The following is a 21,870-nucleotide window of genomic DNA, read 5'->3' as shown; positions in this document are numbered from 1 at the left end:
TCACCAAATGCATTCGTAGTGTTAAAATATGGTTTCTGAACTTAATTGACTATAATCTATTTTATACCTACAAATAGAAAAAAAAAATTATATGAAGTTTAATTTTGTTATAAACTTTTATATCGATGATACTTGTATTTTTTAAACATATGTAATTCAAAATTTATGATAGTTTTTTAATGAAAGTAATTATGTTGATAAAATAATTAATTTGACTTTTATTTATATAAAAAAATATAAAATAATTTAAAATTTTATTCTCATTAGTAAAGTGTAATTTTTATTTGTATTTTTTAAATAACTTTTCATATGATAAGAATAATAAAATATAAAATGACATTATACTGTTAAAGGTCAAACAATGTCTAGTATAAATTTATTAATTTTTTTTTCTAATTTCTTTAAATAATCGTCAATACTTACTTTTGTTTACTTCTCACGTTTTTTTTTCTTTTTACAAAGAGTACTATTTGTTGTTTAGATCAATATATGTGATTGAGTATATCATTATATAGAGAAAAGAAGAAGAAAACTAACAAAACTTTTTCTTAGAGTTGAACTCAAACCCCAATTTGACTTAGACTCGTGTGAGATTTGTACCTTTTTTTTTTCTTTTGAACATCTTTTGGAAAAAAAGATAACAAGAAGATAGATAGAAGGGTTTGTGGGACATGATCCCATGCATTTTAACCAACAAATTTTGACAAAGAAAAATTGGAAGAAAAATTTGGCAGAAAGCTAAAAGAAGGCCCTTAGCTAGAAAAGCACATGCACTACCTTAGCTAATAAGTAACATGGATAAGCATCCCACAAAATACACAAAAAAGCATTACATTATTGCAATTACAAGAAGCAAACTTGGTGTATTGCATGATTGTTCAAACATGGTTGGCCAATGCAAAAACAACAACAACAATAATAATAATATTAAGTCATAAAGTAACACTTTTAGTGGTGACTGAAAAAGGCAGAAAAAGAAGATAATTGCATAACATTCAAATAATTAAATCACTAATCATAAACATTATATGTATCTTAAACTCTAAGATATCACCATACCACTTCTTGCTGCCTCAGCATTCCACTTATCAAACCAAAAATTAAACACTCTTCTTAATTAATGGTTTACCAGTTCAATTTTGATTCACCATTTATGCAATTTCTCTACTAAATGTAACTTACCATTACTTTAATCGATACCACCGAAGTTTTTTGTCGTTAGTTTATAAAAAAAAAGGACTTTCCTTATTTTACTTTTTGTTTTTGAATAACCTTTTCACTTAAATTAGTCAATAAAAATTTTAACTTTTTAACAATGAATTTGATTTTTTTTTCTTCTTTTTTTACGTTATTTCTTTATTGCAATTTCAAAATACAGTGTATATATACTGATATTTTAAAATATTTTAATCTTTTAACATATTAAAATTAACATATTTCAAAAACAAAATACAAAGAATGTTTTAAAATATATTAATTTTTTATATATTAAAATTATTATGTTTTAAAAAGATAAGACAAAAAGAATCTAGAGTCAGATTTTATCGTAAGAGTGTGATTTTACTAACGTACTTATTCCGTCGTCAAGTAATTAACATATACCAAAAGTGAATCTATCTCCATTGTTTATTATTGCAAAGGTTAAAAATGCCCAAAATCACCATCCTTGTCAAAATTGTAAAATATAAAAAAGATATTTATTATAAATTACACTAGTTATAATGCTTTTAAAAGTTATTTTAAGAGTATTAAAGTTTTCAAAAACAACCTATAAAATAGTAAAATAAGCAATTGTTCTTAAAATAAATTAAAAAACTCAATTCTGTCAATGAAAACGGCGTTTTTATCGATTTAATATTTAAAATCTGTATATGAATAAATTAATCCCAGAACACATCAAACATCAGAATAAATAATTTCTTTCCCATGAATTTAATTTCCCTATCTATCAATCTCATGATAATTGAATTTATTAGCTTGAAGAAAAAATCATCCTCTAAATTTGACTAATTTAAAAATAATTAATTTATCACGAAGTTAACAAAATTTGAAACTAAATTTCACATGTCCAAGGTTAGATCATTACATTGCTATATCTGTATAGACACAATTACGTTTAACCTATTGAAAATAGGTTTTATTTTTTATCTTTTTTTGCGTGGTCCAAATATATACCCCAGTTATAATTGTAAGTAAATCTCTTCCAACATTCTTCAAGAAACCCAAGTATAATGTTCATGTTTCTTTGTCGAAAGTTTCATACTTTACCATTATTAATTAACTACCATTATTGTCAGTGTGAAAAACAAAACCAAATCAATGTCCCATGCTAACAGGTATATGTCTAATCTGAAGTTCTATAAAGCTTTTGAGAAAAGTGTTCTCTTTTTCTCTCTCTTTTTCTCTCATAGCTACCACCCTCTTCCATTTTTCTATTTACCTTGGCAATGCAAAGCTGTTCAAGAGTTTTCTCTCTATCATCTCATGCTCAACATCATCTTTTCACACACCCTTCAATGTTATCTTCTTCTTCTAAGCAGCACCGGCAACTGAAAACTTCAACCACGTGCTCTGCTTCTGATAGGTAGTAGTAGTACCTACAATTTTTCTTCTTCTTCGTTCTCTCTCTCTCTGCTGTGGTCTTTGTGCCGTTTTTCTTCTTTTCTTTGGATGGTTCTCCCTCTCTCGGGTTTCGAGCTTTCTCTCTCTCTCTGTTCTGTAAAAAAGGAGCAAAGTGGGTTTCTTTTGAACGCTTTTTTAAAACCAGTCGAAGATTCACCTTTCTGTCTTCACATTTTGCCATACCCAGATGCCCCTGTGTGGTGAGTTGCAAATTGCAATTGCAATCTGCTATGCGTTTCTGTATGAGTGTTCTTGGAGTGTCCTCTGTTGGAGACAGCTTCTTTGTCAGAAAAATTGTTTTTTTTTTTCTATTTTCAACGTTTTCTCCAACATTTTAATATCCCGTGCTAATAGCTTAGATTATCTTTCTTTTTTGTTTGAAGCTTTTTCCTGTTGTTGTTTTCCCCCTATTGAGTTTGGTCACGGCAACTGTTTACATTGTGCTTTTTCTTGCAATACTCTCTGGAGTGAGTATTGAACATACTGTTCTATGGATTCTGGGTTAGTTATTGGGGTTTTGACAATCATGAGAGAAATTCGTTGGAAAAATTAATGAAGCAGGGGAGTTAAATATGTTGGGTGTGTTTATTTTGTGGCTATGGTTGACAACTGTGAAATATTTCTAATTGGGTGTTTTTCTTTGTGCCGTGTTTAATTTTTGTCTTCCTTGTGGTTTAATAATTACATTTGTTTGTTTTTTGTACTGCAGGTGACAAGTTTTGGATATTGAAATACTGAAAACGTTGTGATGACTATTGGATAGTGGAATCTAGTGGTGAACCTTAGCATCTGAGTTCTTGGCAATACAATGTTTGTTATATAATTATTTTGAAAAAAAAACTATAGAAACTTCATTAGGATATTTTGTGGACAACCTGTGACTTGTGAGATTTATATATTCCAAAATGGGTTGTGTTTGGTCAAGTATTGATGAGGATGAGAAGGTTGGTAGGTGCAAGGAAAGGAAGAGGTTAATGAAACAGTTGGTGAAAATTAGAGGGGATTATTCTGATTCCTTATTGGCTTATTTGAAATCACTGAGAAACACTGGTGCCACTTTGAGGCAATTCACTGAGTCTGATACAATTGAATTTGAAACTGCCTCTAATGGCATAGCTGAGCCATCTTCTTCATCTCCCAATCAGCCTGCAGACAAGCTGCTACCACCGCCACTGCCTCCTTTTCTCACTGATAAGAGTATGGTGCACGAAGATGAGATACTAGAGACAGATGACACCAATGTTCCTCCACTGCAAATTGATCCAAGTTTGAGTTCATTACGGCTGTATCGATGCCCTGATAGAAACGAAATGATGGAACCAGTGGAGGAGGATAATTGGGAAGAAACCAAAACAGAATTTGAGGATGAAGATGCAGAAGCTGCTGTAATTGCTGAAAAATTGCGTAGGGGAAAGCAGCAGTTGATAGAAACAGTTGATGAAAATTCCTCTGCAATAAGTTTGTATAGAAAAGATGCTACAGCTATGCCTGATACAGTTTCTAGAAGAGGGAAAACGTTGGAGGGTATAGGTAAGGAGTTGGATGACCAATTCTTGAAAGCATCTGGATGTATAAAGGAAATTGCTGTTCTTATTGATATCAGTGGAGGAGATACTCTTCTGCGACAGAATTCTGGGCGTCATGATAGTAAGGCTTCTTACCATGTCCTTTTAGGATGGTGGAAGTTCCGTAATGATAGACTGTGTTATGATTTGATGGCCATTTACCTTTTACCACCATTCTTTTCTGCGTTGGAGCATTTTAGTTATATTTGATAGTCATATTCATTGAATACTCAAACTGAGATTAGTTGGAACATTCTAATACTCATAAACTGAGACTAGTTCTTCCAGAAAAAAAAGACTGCTTATTTACATTCATATATTTGTTGAATCTTTTAGAAGTCACAGAAGACAATGCTAGATTCTTCTAAATTTTTTAAATACTGATGTCTTTATTATAAGCTATGTTTTATGAAGTATGATTGTAGTAATATACTGTCTTATCTGAACTTCATCCATCTAATAACTATCAAACTTAATCATATTCGGTGTTTTGTGATATACCATGTTGTGTGGCAGGTTTATTATGCTTAACAAATGTTTAAGACATCATTCATTTCCGAGGAGGTTTTGATGCTGACATGTTTTTACTGTTGCTATGTTATTTGAAGGGAAGAGAGGCAATTCTGCAAAGGTCTTCAGTGTACTGTCATGGAGTAGGCATTCAAAATCACCACCATCCACCAAAGATTGTGCTGAATTTTCTGGTCATAGTGAACCATGCAAGCCTGGAGCTCATTGTGCCACACTTAAAAAATTATACGCGGCAGAGAAGAAACTGTTCGAGGCAGTAAAGGTTAGCTAATGAATCTAGCTACCTGACTTCATGGATAGAAAATTAGAAAGTTGCCAATTTGAAGTCATTGTCTTTGAAGTCATTTGATCATCAGGCTCTTGGTTCAATTTACCTTCACATATTGTTCTTTCTTAGCATAATTTAAATGTGGAAGGTTTTAGTTTATTCCTCTACTTATCTTGGTTACTGATGTTTTCAATGAAATGAGTAGGATACAGAAGACCAAGAATAACATTCTTTTCTGAATATTGGAAATAATAATATTTAATGTTCTTAGGCCACAATATGTTTACATACCTATGTTTATACACATTCAGTGTTCATGGGGATTAGTATCCAGAAAGTTGCACCACTTGTTATAATTCTGGATAACAGTCTCCTCTCTGTCTATCAAGAGTCCTGGATATGGTTGATATGCAAAGCGTATGCATTACATTTTCTACTAAATTAAAACCTGTTTCTTTCTCTAATCTTTCTTATTCTCTCTGCATTCTCCCTTACTAAATTTAACATGGTGTTAGAGAATTACCATCTACCGAGACCTGTACTGTCACAATTCTGCTAACACATTCCTAAAAGTATGAAACCATTTTATTTTCCTTTAGCATTCTTCTCATTCCACGTGATCTACCTCATTGTTTTTATCATGGTTTCTGCCCTGCTGGTTGTAATCTTTTATAGCTCTCCATGACACTGCTGTTTTCTTCATTTGAGGGGAGGGGGTGTTTTGGCACGTGACTCTTGTCAAACCATGCTGAAGAACCTATTCACTGCATGTTCTATTGAATGAGAAGCTTTTTCATTCTTTAATTTCTCTCCTTCTCTCTAAGTTCTCTCCCCTAAACGTAACATTACATGAATCACCGTACAGTAGATATGTTCATGTTGTACATTAAGGCTAGTAATTAGTTTCCCAGAACAGAGCCAAACTGAAGGGGTAAATATGTTCTAACATAATAAAGTACAAGAGAAATAAAGGAATACTGTAATAGGATTGTTTGCATGTTATTTTATCTTGATCATTGTCTTTTTTCTTCCCATCTGAATGGAAATCTTTGCTTTTGGGTTTTAAATCTCTGTGCATAATTGTCCTTGTCTCATGGTTCAAATGCCATATAATGTAGGAAGAGGGAATTGTTGCCTTGGAGTTTGATAGAAAGATGTCATTATTGCAAAAACAAGAAGACGAGAACCTTGACATGGTGAAAATTGACAAAACTCGATCATGTGTTGAGAAGTTGGAGTCTGATTTAATAAGCCTACGGCAGTGCATCAGTGACACAACTTCATCAATTTTGGAAATGATAGATGAGGAGCTTTTACCCCAGCTGGTTGCATTAACTGCAGGGTACATTTTGTCTGAATCAATGCATGAAACAAGTTCTAACTTAATGATGTGTTAATATCAATCCAACTTAATGATGAGCTTTTGGTTGTTCTGTAGGTTGGCACAAATGTGGAGAACAATGCACGAGGCACACGAAGAACAAACACTCATCTCCCAGCAGTTGAGTAACCTCAGTGATAGTCACAACACGATACTAAATTCTGAATATCATCACCAGGCTACAATTCAATTCCAGACTGAGGCCTCTTATTGGTATAGCAGCTTTTGCAAACTTGTTAAATCTCAACGGGAGTATGTGAGGATCCTCCATGAATGGATTAAGCTTACCGACAGCCTCAGGGATGGTCAAGAAAGTAGCAATCATTCTTCTGTTCTAACCATTTGTGAACAGTGGGAGCACGGGCTTAACGACTTACCAGAAACGGTACTTTTGGTCAAAATTCGATGTCAATCTTTTTTCCTTGGGCTTTGTTTATTCTTGACAGGAAAAATAGAAAATCTGTAGTCATAACTGTTTTCCTACTTCATTTCTTTCTCTCACAACTGAAAAATCTTAACTTTTCAAAACTCAAACTATTGCAACTGCTTAATGCTATCCTGTTCTTGTGTTTTCACCTATTGTATACCAGATCTAAGTGTGAATTTAAGTCTTACGGGTAAGTAAAAGTGAGAAAGTTGAACATCATTTAAGGATGAAGACCCATATATCATTGTCTTAAGGTTTTGAGTTGAGGGTGGTATCAATCTCTTATATTGTTGGGTTCAAGTTTTGGTGGTATTGTTTCTCTTTTGTTAATTCTTCCCTCTCAATAGACCCATCATTTGTTTCACAGAGTAGAGCAGGAGTAAACAAAGCATAGTCTAGCCAGAGTACTTGTTCTTGGCATCATTCCAATTTGTGTTTTTTTCTGAATGTCTATGTAAACTTCAAACTCTAGGCTCTGATACTGAATTACAGATATCATCTGAGTAACTAATCCTTCCAAAAGTTTAAACTTTAGGTGTAAATGCACATGAATGTTTCATATCAAGCTGTTTCTCTGAACAAACTTCTGGTTTCAAAACACTAATTGCATACTTGTACTAAGACTGTTCATAAGTTGGTTTGAAAGATCAAATGACTTGTTCAACATATTATCAAACATGTTCAAGAACTTCATGAATTGATTTTCTTATAAATAGTAAGACTTACAAATTTGCTGACATTCTGGGTGGTTGCAGGCGACATCTGATGCAATAAAAGGCCTTTTGTCATGCATCCGTTCCATAACTTCTCAGCAGACAGAGGAACACAACATTCTGAAAAAGTTAGATAAACTTGAAAGGAAATTCCAAAAATGTATGAACAGCTTGGCTGAGATGCAGCAGAGAATAGATGGAGATATAGCTGATACAAGCCCCAGACATCCAATACATGTTAAGAAAACTGAAACAGAGGAAATTAAGAAGCAAGTGGAGAATGAGAGAGCAAATTATCTGGATGCTGTTCGGTATAGTAGGGCAATGACCCTTGATCAGCTACAAACTGCACTTCCCCCACTCTTCCAGTTACTGATGGAATTTTCAAGTGCTTCATCCCATGCTATTGAGTTTATCAATGCCCCCACTGAAGCCATTTGAGTAGATTGCAGGAATACTGCACCTCATAACTTTTTTATTACTGTCTGGTGCTTTGGATAGCATGAACAGAAGAATATATATATATATATATATATATATATATATATATATATATATATATATATATATATATATATGTATTGTAAATTGTGTTCTTGTCAGTTTGTGAACTGACACAAAATTGTGTTGAGTCATGGTTGATGGTATCAAAATTAAACTCTTTTGTACATCCCTTCCAAGCCAACATATTCTTAATTTTTTAATGGGGTTGAAGGCTATTTTCATTGTTGTAGCAAATGAAAAGAAAAGGAAACGAAGAAGAGCATGAAATGATTCCCTTATATAATTATAATATTATTAAAGTTAATTTTAAAAAAAATTCTTTGATAACTGCATTTCAACGTATACAGTTTTTTCATAACTTCAATAAACTTTTTACTAATCCATTAATGCGAACATTTTTTTAAATAGATTTGCTGTGTACATGTTTTTGTCCCTTTCCATCTTTATAAATTAACTATTTTTGAAAAAAAAATATTTACTTTGATGAAAAATAATAAGTGTTTCTGTAGTGTAATTCTAACATTATGAAATTTTAAAAAAATATTGTTTTGTAGGTATACATTTTTTTATAATTTGAATATAAAGCTTGGGAACTGATTTGGCTTTTATCTTGACGATTAAACTATAAGAGTGTAATTATAACACTATAAGAAATTATTAAATTTTTTTATACCCGTTTTATGTACATATGTTTTTTATAGTTTCAATATAATTTTTCAGTAACTGTTTTTTTTTTTTTTTCATTTTGAAAATTATTATAATAATAATTTTTAGTTATAAATATACTTTTTATTACCATAAAAAATATACATGAGGGAAAAATAGGGCAAGGACTTTCTTAAACATAACTCTGATTTCAAAAGTGCCATGCTATTTAGTTTAAGGTTATCTCGTAAAAGATTACAGTTTTTCGTTTCTTCTCCCAACGCCAATTCTTCTTTCGCTTTGGCTTCGTAACAAGTTGTTACAGTTACTTTGCTCGTCTTCTCTCAATTCGTGGTTCTTTTTCTGAGTAATATTGATAGTGTATTTCTCCTTCTTCAGGTTAGGGTTCGATTAAGGATTTATTAAATTGAAGGGTTGTTCTTGATAATGATAGAATGCATGGTTTGAATGAGTTTCTTAATTGCTTTCTATGTAAATAGGGTTCTAATTAGGGGATTTAATACATTGTTGCTGATTACAAGGAAATGTTATGCCTTTTCATTGTTTTAATCTGTTATATGTTGTGGGTGCCTGTCACTGAAGGAAAAACGCTCTGTTTTGCATTGCTATGTAACCTAGTTATGTGCTGAACTTCTTTTTCATTTTGTTTATGATCTTCATGGTTGTTATATTATTAGCGTGTTGAGATGGCAGAGACCGGTTAATGAAGTCTTATTTAATATTTCTTTTTACCAGAAATATTGAATAGAATGCGTATAATATAAAGTTGAGGCATTAGCACCTCTGGAGGAGCTGAGCCTGGCAAACAACAAACAAACGAAAATTTGCTAAAAGCAGCATTTTATGAATATTAACTATATCTTAAAATGGCCTGTCATACATTTGAATTTTAAAAATTGATTCTTCTTTATCTCATGTTGTAGGTTAATTTGTTTTAACTGGAGGGAGTGTTGGATTCCTTTTACCTAGGAATACTGCAACACTGAGCACTGGTGTGCTCTTTGGTGGTGATTTACTGTTCCTCAGTACCCATAGCTTGAAGGTTCCAAAGGCAAGGAAAATCAAGTTTACCATTTATTCTAGGACAAGAAGATAGGGTATGTAATTTGGTGCATGAATAAAAAGAAAGCAATTGAAAAAACTACAGCATAATCTCAATGCAGTGCTTTTATCCCAACTGGCTTTAGTGTTATTATAAGTATCTCAATACCGTGCTTCTATCTTATATTTAGTCTGATTTTCCTGCCTTCTCACTGGTACTTTTGTTATCTAATATCCTCCACTAGTCCAATCAAATCAAAACCCTCCAATTAGCATTCACTGTTCTTATCTAATATATAAGCTACTCTGCATGTTCTTTTCTCTTGAGTCACCCAATTGATCTCTTATACTTATTGCTACTGAATACCAGATACTGATTGCTGAAGAAGAGGTACTTCAACACGTTATATTTGGTTGAGAAACTACTGTTACAGAATATGAAAGTGGAAGAGGTGAATCGATGTCAAATTCAAGAGTGGTATCCAAAGTTCAAATCTGTATCCATCAAGACTGTAATTCATCAACTCCCCGAGTCATTTATTCAGTACCTTCTTGACGACTCAGGGCCCTTCCTCTTACCTGCTTCTGTCTTAAATGAAGATGCATTACCCAATAGAATTCATAATCCAATTGAGGAAGAAGATTTTCAGGTTTCAGAGGGATCTGGGGACGAAGCAGAAGATTCTCCACAACCTTCTTTTCCAGAACTTGAATTGAAAATTAAGGAATCTATTGAGTCCCTTGGGGGTGCAGTCTTTCCCAAGCTGAATTGGAGTGCTCCAAAAGATTCAGCATGGATAAGTACTGCTGGTAGCCTTCGGTGCACCAGTTTCAGTGAGATTGCCCTTTTATTTCGAGCATCTGACTCATTGGTCCATGACTTGTGCCATGCGTATGATTCATGCCAGGATAAATCTTCAACTAGGCCCCATAATTTCTTTCTTGCACTCCATAAATGGTATCCATCCCTTCAGCCAGACATGGAATTTCGATGTTTCATACGAGATCAGAAGTTAATTGGAATTTCTCAACGTGAGGTTACTACTTTTTATCCTATTTTGCTTGAAAAGAAGAATGATCTCCTTTCATTGATACTAGCATTCTTTAACAATTACGTGAGGGCTAAATTTGAGTCAGAAAACTATACATTTGATGTTTATATCACAAAGGATGAGAGAGTTAAGATTGTGGATTTCAACACTTGGGGTGCCTTTACATTGTCCTTGTTGTTTGCATGGGATGAATTAGAGCGTATTTACAGTGAAGGAAATGATGTGGAGTTTAGAATTGTGGAAGATCGTTGTGCTGTTAGGCCAGGCCTTAAAACAGCAGTGCCTTTTGATTACTTGGATACGAGTGAGGGCAGTGGTTGGGATCAATTTCTAAGGAGTGCAGATGAAGAGTTCAGACAACAATTTGCAGAAGCTGGTGCATGATAATCAACTGCTGTTTCTCTAAATTATCACTTAAGGTAGCAAATAAAAAGAAGTAGCTTTTTAATTGATATTTTGAGTTTTTTGACAAAGAGGAAAACTCTTTTGAAAGCATTATCGCATGGAGGAGGCGAATTTCTGGTTTAACATAAATCTTAGTCCTTATGATTATTAAGTTTATTTTGGTGGACTTCAAACATAAGATATTTTTAATTGAAGTTTTTCTGTTGGTCATTGTAAGCTGTTACCAATTTCAGGCCTTCGGATAATTATGTGTTGAAACTCAGAGGCACACGAACATCTGTAGTGACAAATGTGTGCTATGGTGCTTACTTTGTACCTAAGTATTTTTGAGAAAATTTATCATGTGTTGGGTGTATTTTTTATACGAAGAAATGAGTTGCTTCTATATGTTTGTATTATTCACATGTTTATTTACGGTTGTTCACTGCAAACTATTCCTTTCCTGGTGAGACAAACATGCATAATTCCTTTATTCTATGCAGGTTAGTTTGGTATATGTATTGAATACTTAATTTTATGGATAACAGAAAATAATCTATAAAAAATAATCTATAATAGAGGAGATATGGAGAGTGAATTACTCGTTATTTTAATATTTTGTTTATATTCTTATTTAGTTTTGAGTATATCTTCTGCTTAAAAAAATAATACAAACAAAATTTATTATTTATGATTTTTAATAACTTTTCCTTTTCTCAGCACACAAAATTTATTATTTATGATTTTGAATAACTTTTCCTTTTCCCAGCACGCACTTTATTGTCCGTATTGAAACCAATTTTTTCAAATGAAATTAATTGTGTTAAATTTTAATTAAATAATCAGTTATATAAAATCAATTATTAAACTATTTATTATCCGTAATTATTTTTAAAAAAAATCTTATTTCTAACCAGAAATAGGTATTTGGTGTCTCTAAATTTTATTTCTGTTATATAAGATCATTTAAATATTTAATTTTTATAACTATTTTACCAAAATTCATATTACTGCTGTCGGAAGAGATTCATATCTTTATCTTTTTTATAAAACTAAAGTAAATAAATGATAATTACTAAAAACATTTGTAGATGAATTAGTGTAAGATGTCATAAGAGTAATTTGTAGTGGATGGTATTGTTTAAGTATAAGCATCTACTCTTAATGTTTAAACAATTTATTTTACATTTTCTTTAATTTTATAATAAAATATGAAATATTTATTCAAAATGGTATATAACAACTTCTTTGAGTTATAAATTTATTATTAAACAGTATGAGCCAAAGGACATACCCAAATATATGCTTATTAATTAATAAAATACAAATAGTTATAATATATTCTTTGATGAAAATATAATTATAAATCAATAATTTTTATAATTTTATTATATGTAATTTTATATATTATAAATGGTTATTTGAATTTGAAAAATTATTTTACTCAAACAATAAAATTAGAATAAATTATGTATAAAAAATATAATCTCCTTGTATACAATAAAAAAAATTTCCTTTATTAATGGCATATAACTCTAAAATAATTTTTATATATAAAAAATTATATAATTAAATATCTTTTTAATTTTATAAATGATTTTTTTATAGCATAAATAATTTTTTTATCATGATTAGTTATTTAAATTTTATAAAATAATTATTTTAAAGAGTAATATATATATATATATACATTCTTTATTAATGGTGTAAATTACACTGTTTTTTTCATATTTTCTCATATTTCTATTAAATTCAATACCATTGAATCTATTTAATTTTTCAATTATTTAATCTGACCTTGTTCCTTGCCCTCCAAAATAAAAACGGTGTCGTAAAGGTGACTTTTCTGGTGCCAAGTAAAAACTGAAAAGAACCCTATTATTATCATTGTTGTTGCAAGCAGAGCAACCACTTCAATAGTAGTAGGCATGGCGGAGGAAGTTGAAGAATCGAATAATGCAGTCAGAATATTCGTGGGAGGATTGGCGGAAACAGTCAGCATCGAAGACCTTCGAAGCTTATTCTCCTCTCTTGGCTCCGTCCAAGCCGTTCAAACAATCCGAACCAAAGGTCGCAGCTTTGCCTACATTGATTTTCACTCCGACCCTAAATCCCTTTCTAAGCTCTTCAGCAAGGCAAGAATCAATAACTATCTTTTTTTTTTCTTTTCTATTTCTTGTTTCCAATGACTATCAATGACATTTTGTGAGTTCACCTAATGGTTTAAGGACATTTTATTAGAACTTTCCCCTCTCAAGTTTTAGTAGAAAAAAGAAGATAGAATTCTGCATAATCTAAAATTCTGAGTTTATGTGAATGTTAAAAATAATACTTAGTTATACTAATACAGAACTACTAAAAACACATTATACTAGAAACTTGAGAGTTTGAAGAATCCAAAAGTGTTATGAATTAAAGAACTTCGAGACTTCTTGATTATTGGAATAGAAAACAGAGAAAAATAATTACAATGGTTTTTCCAAAAGCCCCTTTCTTCAGGCCCAAGCTAACTATTTAAAGAGTTAGTTAACAGATAGTTTGTTGACGATGGTTAACTACTAAAAACAGATTCTAACATATACTTATGAATAAGATAGTTATAACTAACATAATTTTTTATTTATTTTTTTGTTTTGTTTTGTTTTTGATTTGTTTTGTTTTGTTTTTTATTTGATTTGTTTTGTTTTTGATTTGATTTGTTTTGTTTTCAATGACTAATTTTAACTCTCGATTGACATGGCAGTATAATGGGTGTCTGTGGAAGGGTGGAAGGCTGAGACTTGAGAAGGCCAAAGAAGACTATCTCACGCGGATGAAGAGAGAATGGGAGCATGACGCCCTTGATGATGCTACTCAACCGCCTCCTAGTTCTCCTAAGGAAGCCACCACACATTCTTCCAAGTCAAATACCAAACATCTCAATATTTTCTTTCCCAGATTGAGAAAGGTCACATGTTTATGCAGTTTTTTAGAGTATGCATTTCAATTCTAAGGGTTGATCTTGTGATAGTTGGGTTTGGTTGTGTTGAGTTGTGGATAAGGGTGATGAGTAGGCAACAGGATTGGGTAGGAGTTAGATAGGTTATGTGAACTGTATGTGTGAAATTATTGTTTTAGGTTTCTTGTGTTTTGTGGTAAAGTGGAGAAACTTGATTGCCCTTTCCTTGGATGCTTGTTCTCTAGTCAGAGATGAAGTTTCACCTTGTTATTCATTGAGTTAATATTTAAGTATGTCTAGGAAATCAAAATAGGCCTGCCTGTTAAAATATGACACTGTTAGTTAGGCCTTGTCAGTTGATAGTAAGCCTTATAGTCTATTAGAATAAATAATTAGTTCAGCTCTAATAAACGGCTGTTAGAATAAGTGTTTTATAACTTGTAGAACACATTTTCAGTGCAATGATTTTCATTTTAAAATTAGTTTATTTATGTGTTATGCATAACTGAATAGTCATTTAGTTATGTCAAATGTATCCTTGCATTTGCATTATGTCTAAAGAAATAAGGGTAAATGTTATGACTTGGCTTTTACATTCTACATATATACACCTGTGCAGGTGAAATCCATACCATTCAGTGGAACTGGCAAGCACAAATACAGTTTCCAGAATATTAAAGTTCCTCCACTCCCTGTGCATTTTTGTGATTGTGAAGAGCATTGTAGTCCCTTTGTCACTGAAAGAGGGAGGCTATCTATTGATGGGGCAGCTGAAAGTGCTGGAATGAATGATGAAGAGATTAGCATAATGAATGCAGTGATGAATAAGCTACTTCAAAAAGAAAAGATTTCCAGTGTTGAGAGCCTTGGAAAGGAGAAGGATTTGTACAAATCACCTGATACTTTACAATCTGATGAAGGTGAAGATAGCGCAGCAGATGAAGACGATCTCATTATTAACATGGAGACGAAGAGAAATAAAACAGCTTTAATAGGGAACCAGGAGCTTGAAAGAATCCTGGAAAATCAGGTATATTTTCTTCTCTATTTGTGGGTGGAGGTGGGGTGTTTAATAAATTAGGGTCTAAGTGGTAATGTCAGTTTTCTTTTAGCAAAGAAAAGGTATTCTATACCATGTAATTGTTGTTTTTAATCTTCAGGAATCCTGGTTTAATAAAACAAAAATTGCTATGGAAGAACACAACAATAGTATGCCTGAAGTGGAGAGAAGGAATAATAGCAATCCCAACAAGAACAAGAAGAGGAAATCACTTCCCAAATTGGAAATGGAAAGTAATGCAGAAGTATCAACAACCCCTGGAGGCAAGGGTAATAAGCAGACTCTTCCAAATAAGGTGGGATCTGGTGCACAGCGTACTGAGCCAGAAGATGGTTTTGAGGAATTGACTAAAGTTTCATGGTCTCAAAAATCTTCATGGAAAGAACTTCTTGGTGGTGGAGGCAATACTTCATTCAGTGCTTCTATCATATTGCCAAAGTTGAACTGTAGTAAGAATCAACAAAGATCCGATGATCTGTGTGCACCTGTATCTACAGTCAGTAAAACTGAAAACATGGAAAAGGAAAGAGAATTGTGGAGCAACCCTACCAATACGCAAGTGATAAAAGAGAATGCTGATGCTCAACCTACCCATACACAAGTGACAAAAGAGCTTGCTGAAGCTGCAAATAAAGAAATGATAGAAGATGTTACCAAAAATCAGCATAATGTGGCACCGAATAAGACAGGCAGAGGAGCTTCATGGCTGCAAAAACAATCCTGGACACAAATGGTTAGTGAGAATAGCAATTCATTTAGCATTGCACATATTCTGCCTGGTATTACTTTTCCAGAGCCAAAGGCCAAGGAGCCCATTGTGGTACCTGTCATTTCCAACCATTTCAAGCATAATGGTGTAGCTAAGGGTACTATTAATGAAGCTGTGAGTAATCACGTGTATAAATCAAGGGAGACTATACAAGAAAAGAGTCAGCATATCAGTGGCAATGACGTTACTTTTGCTTCAGTAGTTGAGGAAAAGGTTGAAACAAGTCCCAGGGAAAAATCCCCTGAAAATATTGAAATAGGTGAAACGTGCTCATTTATGAGAAGTGCTGCATCTTTGAAGGAATGGGCAAAAGCTAAGGCGGCTATTAGTGGATCACTCAAAAGAAAAAGTGGTGAGAAGTAAGATGAGAAGGTTTCCATAGGACAGAAATGTCTGACGGTTAAGCAGCATTATCTTTCACATGGTTTTGTGCTATATTCACTCCCAGTTATTGTTCTTTTCGTGCAAGGAGATGAAAGTGAAAAGTAATGAAGGACAAATTGATTTTCAAAATGACATTTGCAATTTGGAAACCCATTTCCACACTTCTCTTCAGTTACATCAAGTCTGGCTCAGAACGTTCTTATTGGTACTCAGTCAGTGATATAGCTAGTTCAAATTGGTTATTGCATCAGAAATGTTTTGTAACCGTCATGGTTCAACACAACCCCGTAAGTTTTCCGATGAAACCAGTGATCCAACCGTAGCTTAACTAGTCTTAGCGAATTTGTGATCAGGTGGTTTATGAAGTGAATTGGTGTATTGTGAGTTTTTGAGATTTTTAAGGTATAGTATGAACATTTTCAAGTTTGAAGTTTATAATTTATGAAGTTCTGGATAGATTTGATTCATGCCGTTAAGTATATCTGTATTCTTTTAAATTATGTATGAACTTTTGGGTAAAGTTATGTTTTTTTTTCCTTTTCAAAGTAAAGTCGTATCTGCTTACATAACATTTGACCTAATTTATTTAAGGAAATTTCTTCACGCACCCCGATATTATGTTTGCTGCACCCTCGTAATTTTAAAATTTCAAGATGTAATTATATTTCCGGACAGTACAATATGTAGATATATCAGATTGCATAATGTAAATTTATATTTTGTAATGTAAATTTATATTGGATTGTATAATCTGTAATATTATTTTGTATTCTTGATTTTATAATCTGTAATGCAAATTTTTCATTTTGAATTGTATAATCTATAATGCAATTTTGCATCTGTATTGTATAATTTGTATTCTAAATTGTACAATTTGTAATAAATTTGAAAGTCAATCTAAAATACAAATTACATTTTGGATGTTCATAATATTAAAAAGTACATTTTGGATTGTATAATCTGTAATGTAAATTTGTAAGACAATCTGTAATACAAATTACATTTCGAATTGACATACAAATTTACATTATGAATTGTACAATTTAAAAATGCAAAATTGCATTATCTTTATAAATTTGAAATGTAATTTTGCATTACGAATTGGGGTGTTGCTCTCTCCACCACCCCAAGTGTTCATGCACCTCCTTACTATTTTCTTTTATTCCAAAAATATTTCACACCTCCCCACTATTTTCTTTTATTCCAAAATTATTCTACACCTCCCCACTATTCCTGCAAAATTTTATTTACACTTTTCCTTAAATAAGCTTGATTCAATCTTATTTTCACTGTTCAATATACTTTTTTTTCTTCAAATCACTTAATAAATGGTAAAATTTTGTTCTAAATTTCTAGAAAAATGTTTATATATATGTGTGTTTTTTTTACATTTAATATCTATAATTTTTAACATTATATTATGTTTTAACTTACCGACATGTTTGACTCAAATAACTTTAATAAAGTATTTAATTTATTAGATAAATAATATAAAAATATTATTAAATACTTAAAATATAAAAAAAAGTTATTTGTTAAAGATTTGGTATTTATTTAGTTCTTTCGTCATTATAAAGTTAGTATATAATAATAATAATAATATATTATTTACTATTAATATTATTATGTTTATTATTTTGTATTTGTATCTAACCTTTAAGTTTATAAAATTGAAGTGGTAGAAGCACTAATATTGAAGTTTCCTCTCAATTTTATATTTTGCAATATATCACAAGTTTAAATCTAAGCCATATGAATGCTCCATTAATGTAAAGAGAGAAAGAGAAAGATAATGCTCCATTAATGCAGAGAGAGAAAGAGAATAATAATGCTCCATTAATGCAGAGAGAGAAAGAGAAAGATTGTTGAGGATAGTGGGGGAGGTGTAGGGAGGTGTAGGGTATTTTTGAAATAAAAGAAAATAGTGGGAAGGTGCAGAAGTACTTGGGATGGTGGAGAGAGCAACACCCTACTATCCAAAACTTACATTCTACAGTTTTGCAATATGCAATTATAAGAGATGTGAAAAGAACATCGGTTATCTGGGATAAAGAAGTTGATAAATATGTTTCAGTTTCTTTATTGTCATCAGAAGCCTGAAATAAGGAAGCCATGCGCGTAGAATGGCAAAATGTAAATGGTGAAACCAACAATTTTGAAAAAAAAACCAATGATTCCTAAAAAAAATTATCATCATTTGCATCGAAGTCCCTGGGTCCCAAAACATACAAAATTTAATGTATATAAGAGATTCTATTTGTATATAGAGGTCCATTTTTGAGTGTCCTATTAAATATGGTTTAAAAAATGAAAGATGTTTGGCATCAGGGTAGGCGCAAGATAGTTTATGAAGGTGCGACAGAGGATGAGGAAGGAAGAAAATCTAGATAAAATTGACTTTTCAAGTTCCTTATAAGAGTAAGGAAGAAAATGAGATGGTAGAAGAAATTGCCTTTATTTAAACTAAACTAATTAAGAGGGTGTTTCTCCCTACATCTCCAAATACTTCTCCTGCACTCCAATAGACGAAAATACCCTTCAACAAAATTAGATTAAATAATTAAAAAAATGACTTTATCGAGATTTGTTGAGGTCATGAACAAATTTCAAAATCCATTAAAATTTTTAACGAATTTCGAAATTCGTTTAGAAACTCAACAAATTTTGAATCTCGTCAAATTTCTTAATGTATTTTAAAATTCGTTAAAAATCTTAACAGATTTCAAATTCTGTTGTAAATCTCAATGGATTTTAAACTCTATTGAAGAGAATTTCGAACTCAAACCTCAATAGATTTTGAAATTCATTGAAAACCTCAACACATTTCAAAATTTATTGGAAATTTCAATGAATTTTGAAATATGTTGAAAAACTTGAAATTTGTTGAAAAATTTGAAATCCATTCACATATTTATGATTTTTTAATTTTTTTGCCTTTTTTTGTTTTTAATTTTTTAAAAATATTTTTCACTTGTTTTAATGTTATAAAATATATTAAAAATATTAAAATATATTAATTTTTATTAAAATATTAAATTAAAATAAATTAAAATATTAATTTAAATCAAAAGAAAAGAAAAATGAAAAGAAAAGAAAGAAAAACTCACTACAAGGGACAAGGTTGGGAATAAGAAAAAAGATCTTCTTGAAATCTTCCTGAAAAAAGAACCTGTGTGTAATTGCTAAATTCATAAATATCTCTCTTAACTTAAGGATTTTGCATTCCTAAAAAACTATGTTTCTTCTTAGCCCAGCCAAGTTACAAGCCAAAAAAAACCCTTGTGATGAAAACCTGCTTGTGAGTATGTTTGATTTTGGTTAAATGAAAGGAAAAATTAATTTGTGTGACATTGTGATAGCAGAGTGAAAGAAACACCAACACCTCACTATACACCTGTGAGTTGAGTGATACACTTTTGAGTGCTTAAGTGAAACACTGTCTTTGGTGAGGAGTAGTTCTCTGAATTTCTGATTACATCTCTGCTTGGTTGATTGATCATTCTTAAGGATAGCATCTGTTGAAACATATGAGCATCACATTGATTTTAATTGAATTAAGGCATCTGCACACTTTGACTGATATCTGTATGCTGAGTTGATAAAAGTGATTGCTTATCTGAAAGAAAAAGTTTTTGAAAAACGTTGAGTCATTTTAGTGATTATTCTGAAAAGCTGAGTTACAATCTGTTTTGCTTGAGGACAAGCAAAGTTCTAAGTTTGGGGTTGTGTTAACGGTTGAAAATACCGTTATTTGTGATGTAATTTTGATACTAAATACACAATTTTTCACTTAGAAACTTGCTTGGACTCATGCTTTTTCATTAAGTTGTGTGAATAAGAGAGTTTAGGTTGAATTTGATGATTTTATGACTAATTTCCCTTATTTTGATAGGCAATGAGAGAATGCGGAAAGAAGAGATAAAGTGCTAAGGAGTTAGAGCTCAGAAAGACCTGGAAAAGCACCAAAAGGAGGAACCGCACGAAGGTTGGGCGCCCTATCCGAGGCTTGAGCCTCGAAAAATCGACGTCCACCGCCCGGGAGCCCTCCTAGGCCGCTTGAGCGGCGGACCCCGAATCCTGGGCATCCAATTGAAGGCTCAAGCCCTACATGAGGACCGTCCACCTCCCGGGCGCCTTACATGGGGCGCCCGAGCGTCGTAGATCTGGCCCAATTTTTGCTATGTTTCGACTCTTTTGGACCGGGCCCTGTTTCTACTATTTTCCGACTTTATTTAAAGGACCCAAGCGCTCTAGGTTTTGTATCTCTGGCTGGAGTAACACAACAACACACTCTTCTACTCTCTGAAGGCGGATCTGGAGGCGGGAGCTTCCTCTTCTACTTTTAGGGTTTCACTATCTCATTCTTTTCCATTATTCATCTAGTTTCTCCATGTCTACGGGGAATTAAACTCTATTTGTTGTTGGGGAATGATGTAACCTTGTGAACTCTCATGTATTTGAATTGATTCTTAATTTATATGCTTTTTCATTAATTGTTAGGGAATTCATCTGTTTCAATGCTTGCTCTATTTAACTCATTTAATAGCATGATTTATGAATTGCATGAGTGCTGGGAGGTTCCTTACAATTCAGGTTCTTGTTGAATTCTCCCAAAGGTAATATTTCTCAGGGATGAGGGTATGAGTACTTGGTCGTCTTAAGCTCTTGATCTTCAGACTTAATTTTCTAGGAACGGTAGGAATTGAACGAACTAGGAATTAAGGTAGGCTTATTGCGCCGAGGGATCGGGTTCTAAGTAATTTAGTGAGTGACGTTAATATTAATGTAAAAAGAAGAATTCTTATATACATGAGAGTAAACTTGGTGAAATCAAACCCTAACAACATAATCATCTCATTTTATAAACAATCTCCGTTCATCTTTGGGTTACTCTACTATTGATCAATTTGCATTCATATTTAATTTTTTGTATTTGCATCTTAAACCAATGATCTCGTTTCTTTTATCGTGGGTGATCTTATCGTAGGGTGAACTTTTCGTATGTGATCTTATTGTAGGTGATCTTATCGTGAGAGATCTTATCGTGAGTGATCTTATCGTGGGTGAGCTTATCATTGGTTGAACTTATCGTGGGTGAGCTTATCGTTGGGTGAACTTATCATAGCTGAACTAATTGTGGGTGAACTTATACTGGTTGATCTTTTCAAGGGTGATCTTATCGTTGGTGATCTTTTCGTGGGTGATGTTATCATGGGTCATCTTATCGTTGGGTGAACTTATGGTGGGTGAACTTATCCTGGGTGATCTTTTCATGGGTGATCTTATCATGGGTCATCTTATCGTTGGATGAACTTATCGTGGGTGAACTTATCGTGGGTGAACTTATCGTGGGTGAACTTATCGTGGGTGAACTTATCGTGGGTGAACTTATCGTGGGTGAACTTATCATGGGTGATCTTATCATTGGTGATATTACCGTGGGTGAACTTTTCGTGGGTGATCTTATCGTGGGTGAGCTTATCGTTGGGTGAACTTATCGTGGGTGAACTTATCGTGGTTGAACTTATTGTTGGGTGAACTTATTATTGGGTGATGTTATCGTCG

At 32.4% G+C, this 21,870-nt stretch overlaps 3 protein-coding genes across 8 annotated transcripts; all 3 read left to right on the top strand.

Annotated features, from left to right (window-relative positions):
- The first annotated feature begins 2,314 nt into the window (after positions 1–2,314).
- On the top strand, positions 2,315–8,177 carry LOC108322625 (nitrate regulatory gene2 protein). Of its 3 annotated transcripts, none has more exons than XM_017554775.2 (6): positions 2,315–2,336; positions 3,332–4,269; positions 4,796–4,980; positions 6,105–6,328; positions 6,425–6,752; positions 7,550–8,177. In XM_017554775.2, exons 2-6 carry the CDS (start codon positions 3,528–3,530, stop codon positions 7,946–7,948), a joined length of 1,878 nt encoding a protein of 625 aa, XP_017410264.1. In that variant the 5' UTR covers positions 2,315–2,336; positions 3,332–3,527; the 3' UTR covers positions 7,949–8,177. The 3 variants fall into 3 exon arrangements, with proteins under 3 accessions (XP_017410264.1, XP_017410262.1, XP_017410263.1); XM_017554773.2 differs by lacking the exon at positions 2,315–2,336 and adding an exon at positions 2,364–2,584; XM_017554774.2 differs by lacking the exon at positions 2,315–2,336 and adding an exon at positions 2,624–2,822.
- A 640-nt stretch (positions 8,178–8,817) lies between these two features.
- On the top strand, positions 8,818–11,570 carry LOC108322629 (uncharacterized). 4 transcript variants are annotated; one of them, XM_052876984.1, is made up of 3 exons: positions 8,818–9,055; positions 9,601–9,728; positions 10,089–11,570. In XM_052876984.1, the coding sequence occupies exon 3, from the start codon at positions 10,156–10,158 to the stop codon at positions 11,152–11,154; it is 999 nt and encodes a 332-aa protein (XP_052732944.1). In that variant the 5' UTR covers positions 8,818–9,055; positions 9,601–9,728; positions 10,089–10,155; the 3' UTR covers positions 11,155–11,570. The 4 variants fall into 4 exon arrangements, with proteins under 4 accessions (XP_052732944.1, XP_017410267.1, XP_017410268.1 ...); XM_017554778.2 differs by having other exon boundaries at positions 8,849–9,055; positions 9,601–9,774; XM_052876985.1 differs by having other exon boundaries at positions 8,867–8,980; positions 9,601–9,774.
- Positions 11,571–13,011: 1,441 nt separating this feature from the next.
- On the top strand, positions 13,012–16,765 carry LOC108322643 (protein REPRESSOR OF SILENCING 3). Its single transcript, XM_017554793.2, has 4 exons — positions 13,012–13,289; positions 13,898–14,101; positions 14,712–15,122; positions 15,253–16,765. The coding sequence occupies exons 1-4, from the start codon at positions 13,083–13,085 to the stop codon at positions 16,282–16,284; spliced, it is 1,854 nt and encodes a 617-aa protein (XP_017410282.1). The 5' UTR covers positions 13,012–13,082; the 3' UTR covers positions 16,285–16,765.
- The last annotated feature ends 5,105 nt before the right edge of the window (positions 16,766–21,870 follow it).

Source organism: Vigna angularis, chromosome 4 (assembly GCF_016808095.1).
Source record: "Vigna angularis cultivar LongXiaoDou No.4 chromosome 4, ASM1680809v1, whole genome shotgun sequence".
In the NCBI taxonomy this organism is placed as follows: domain Eukaryota; kingdom Viridiplantae; phylum Streptophyta; class Magnoliopsida; order Fabales; family Fabaceae; genus Vigna; species Vigna angularis.
This window is presented reverse-complemented; position numbering and strand designations above follow the sequence as displayed.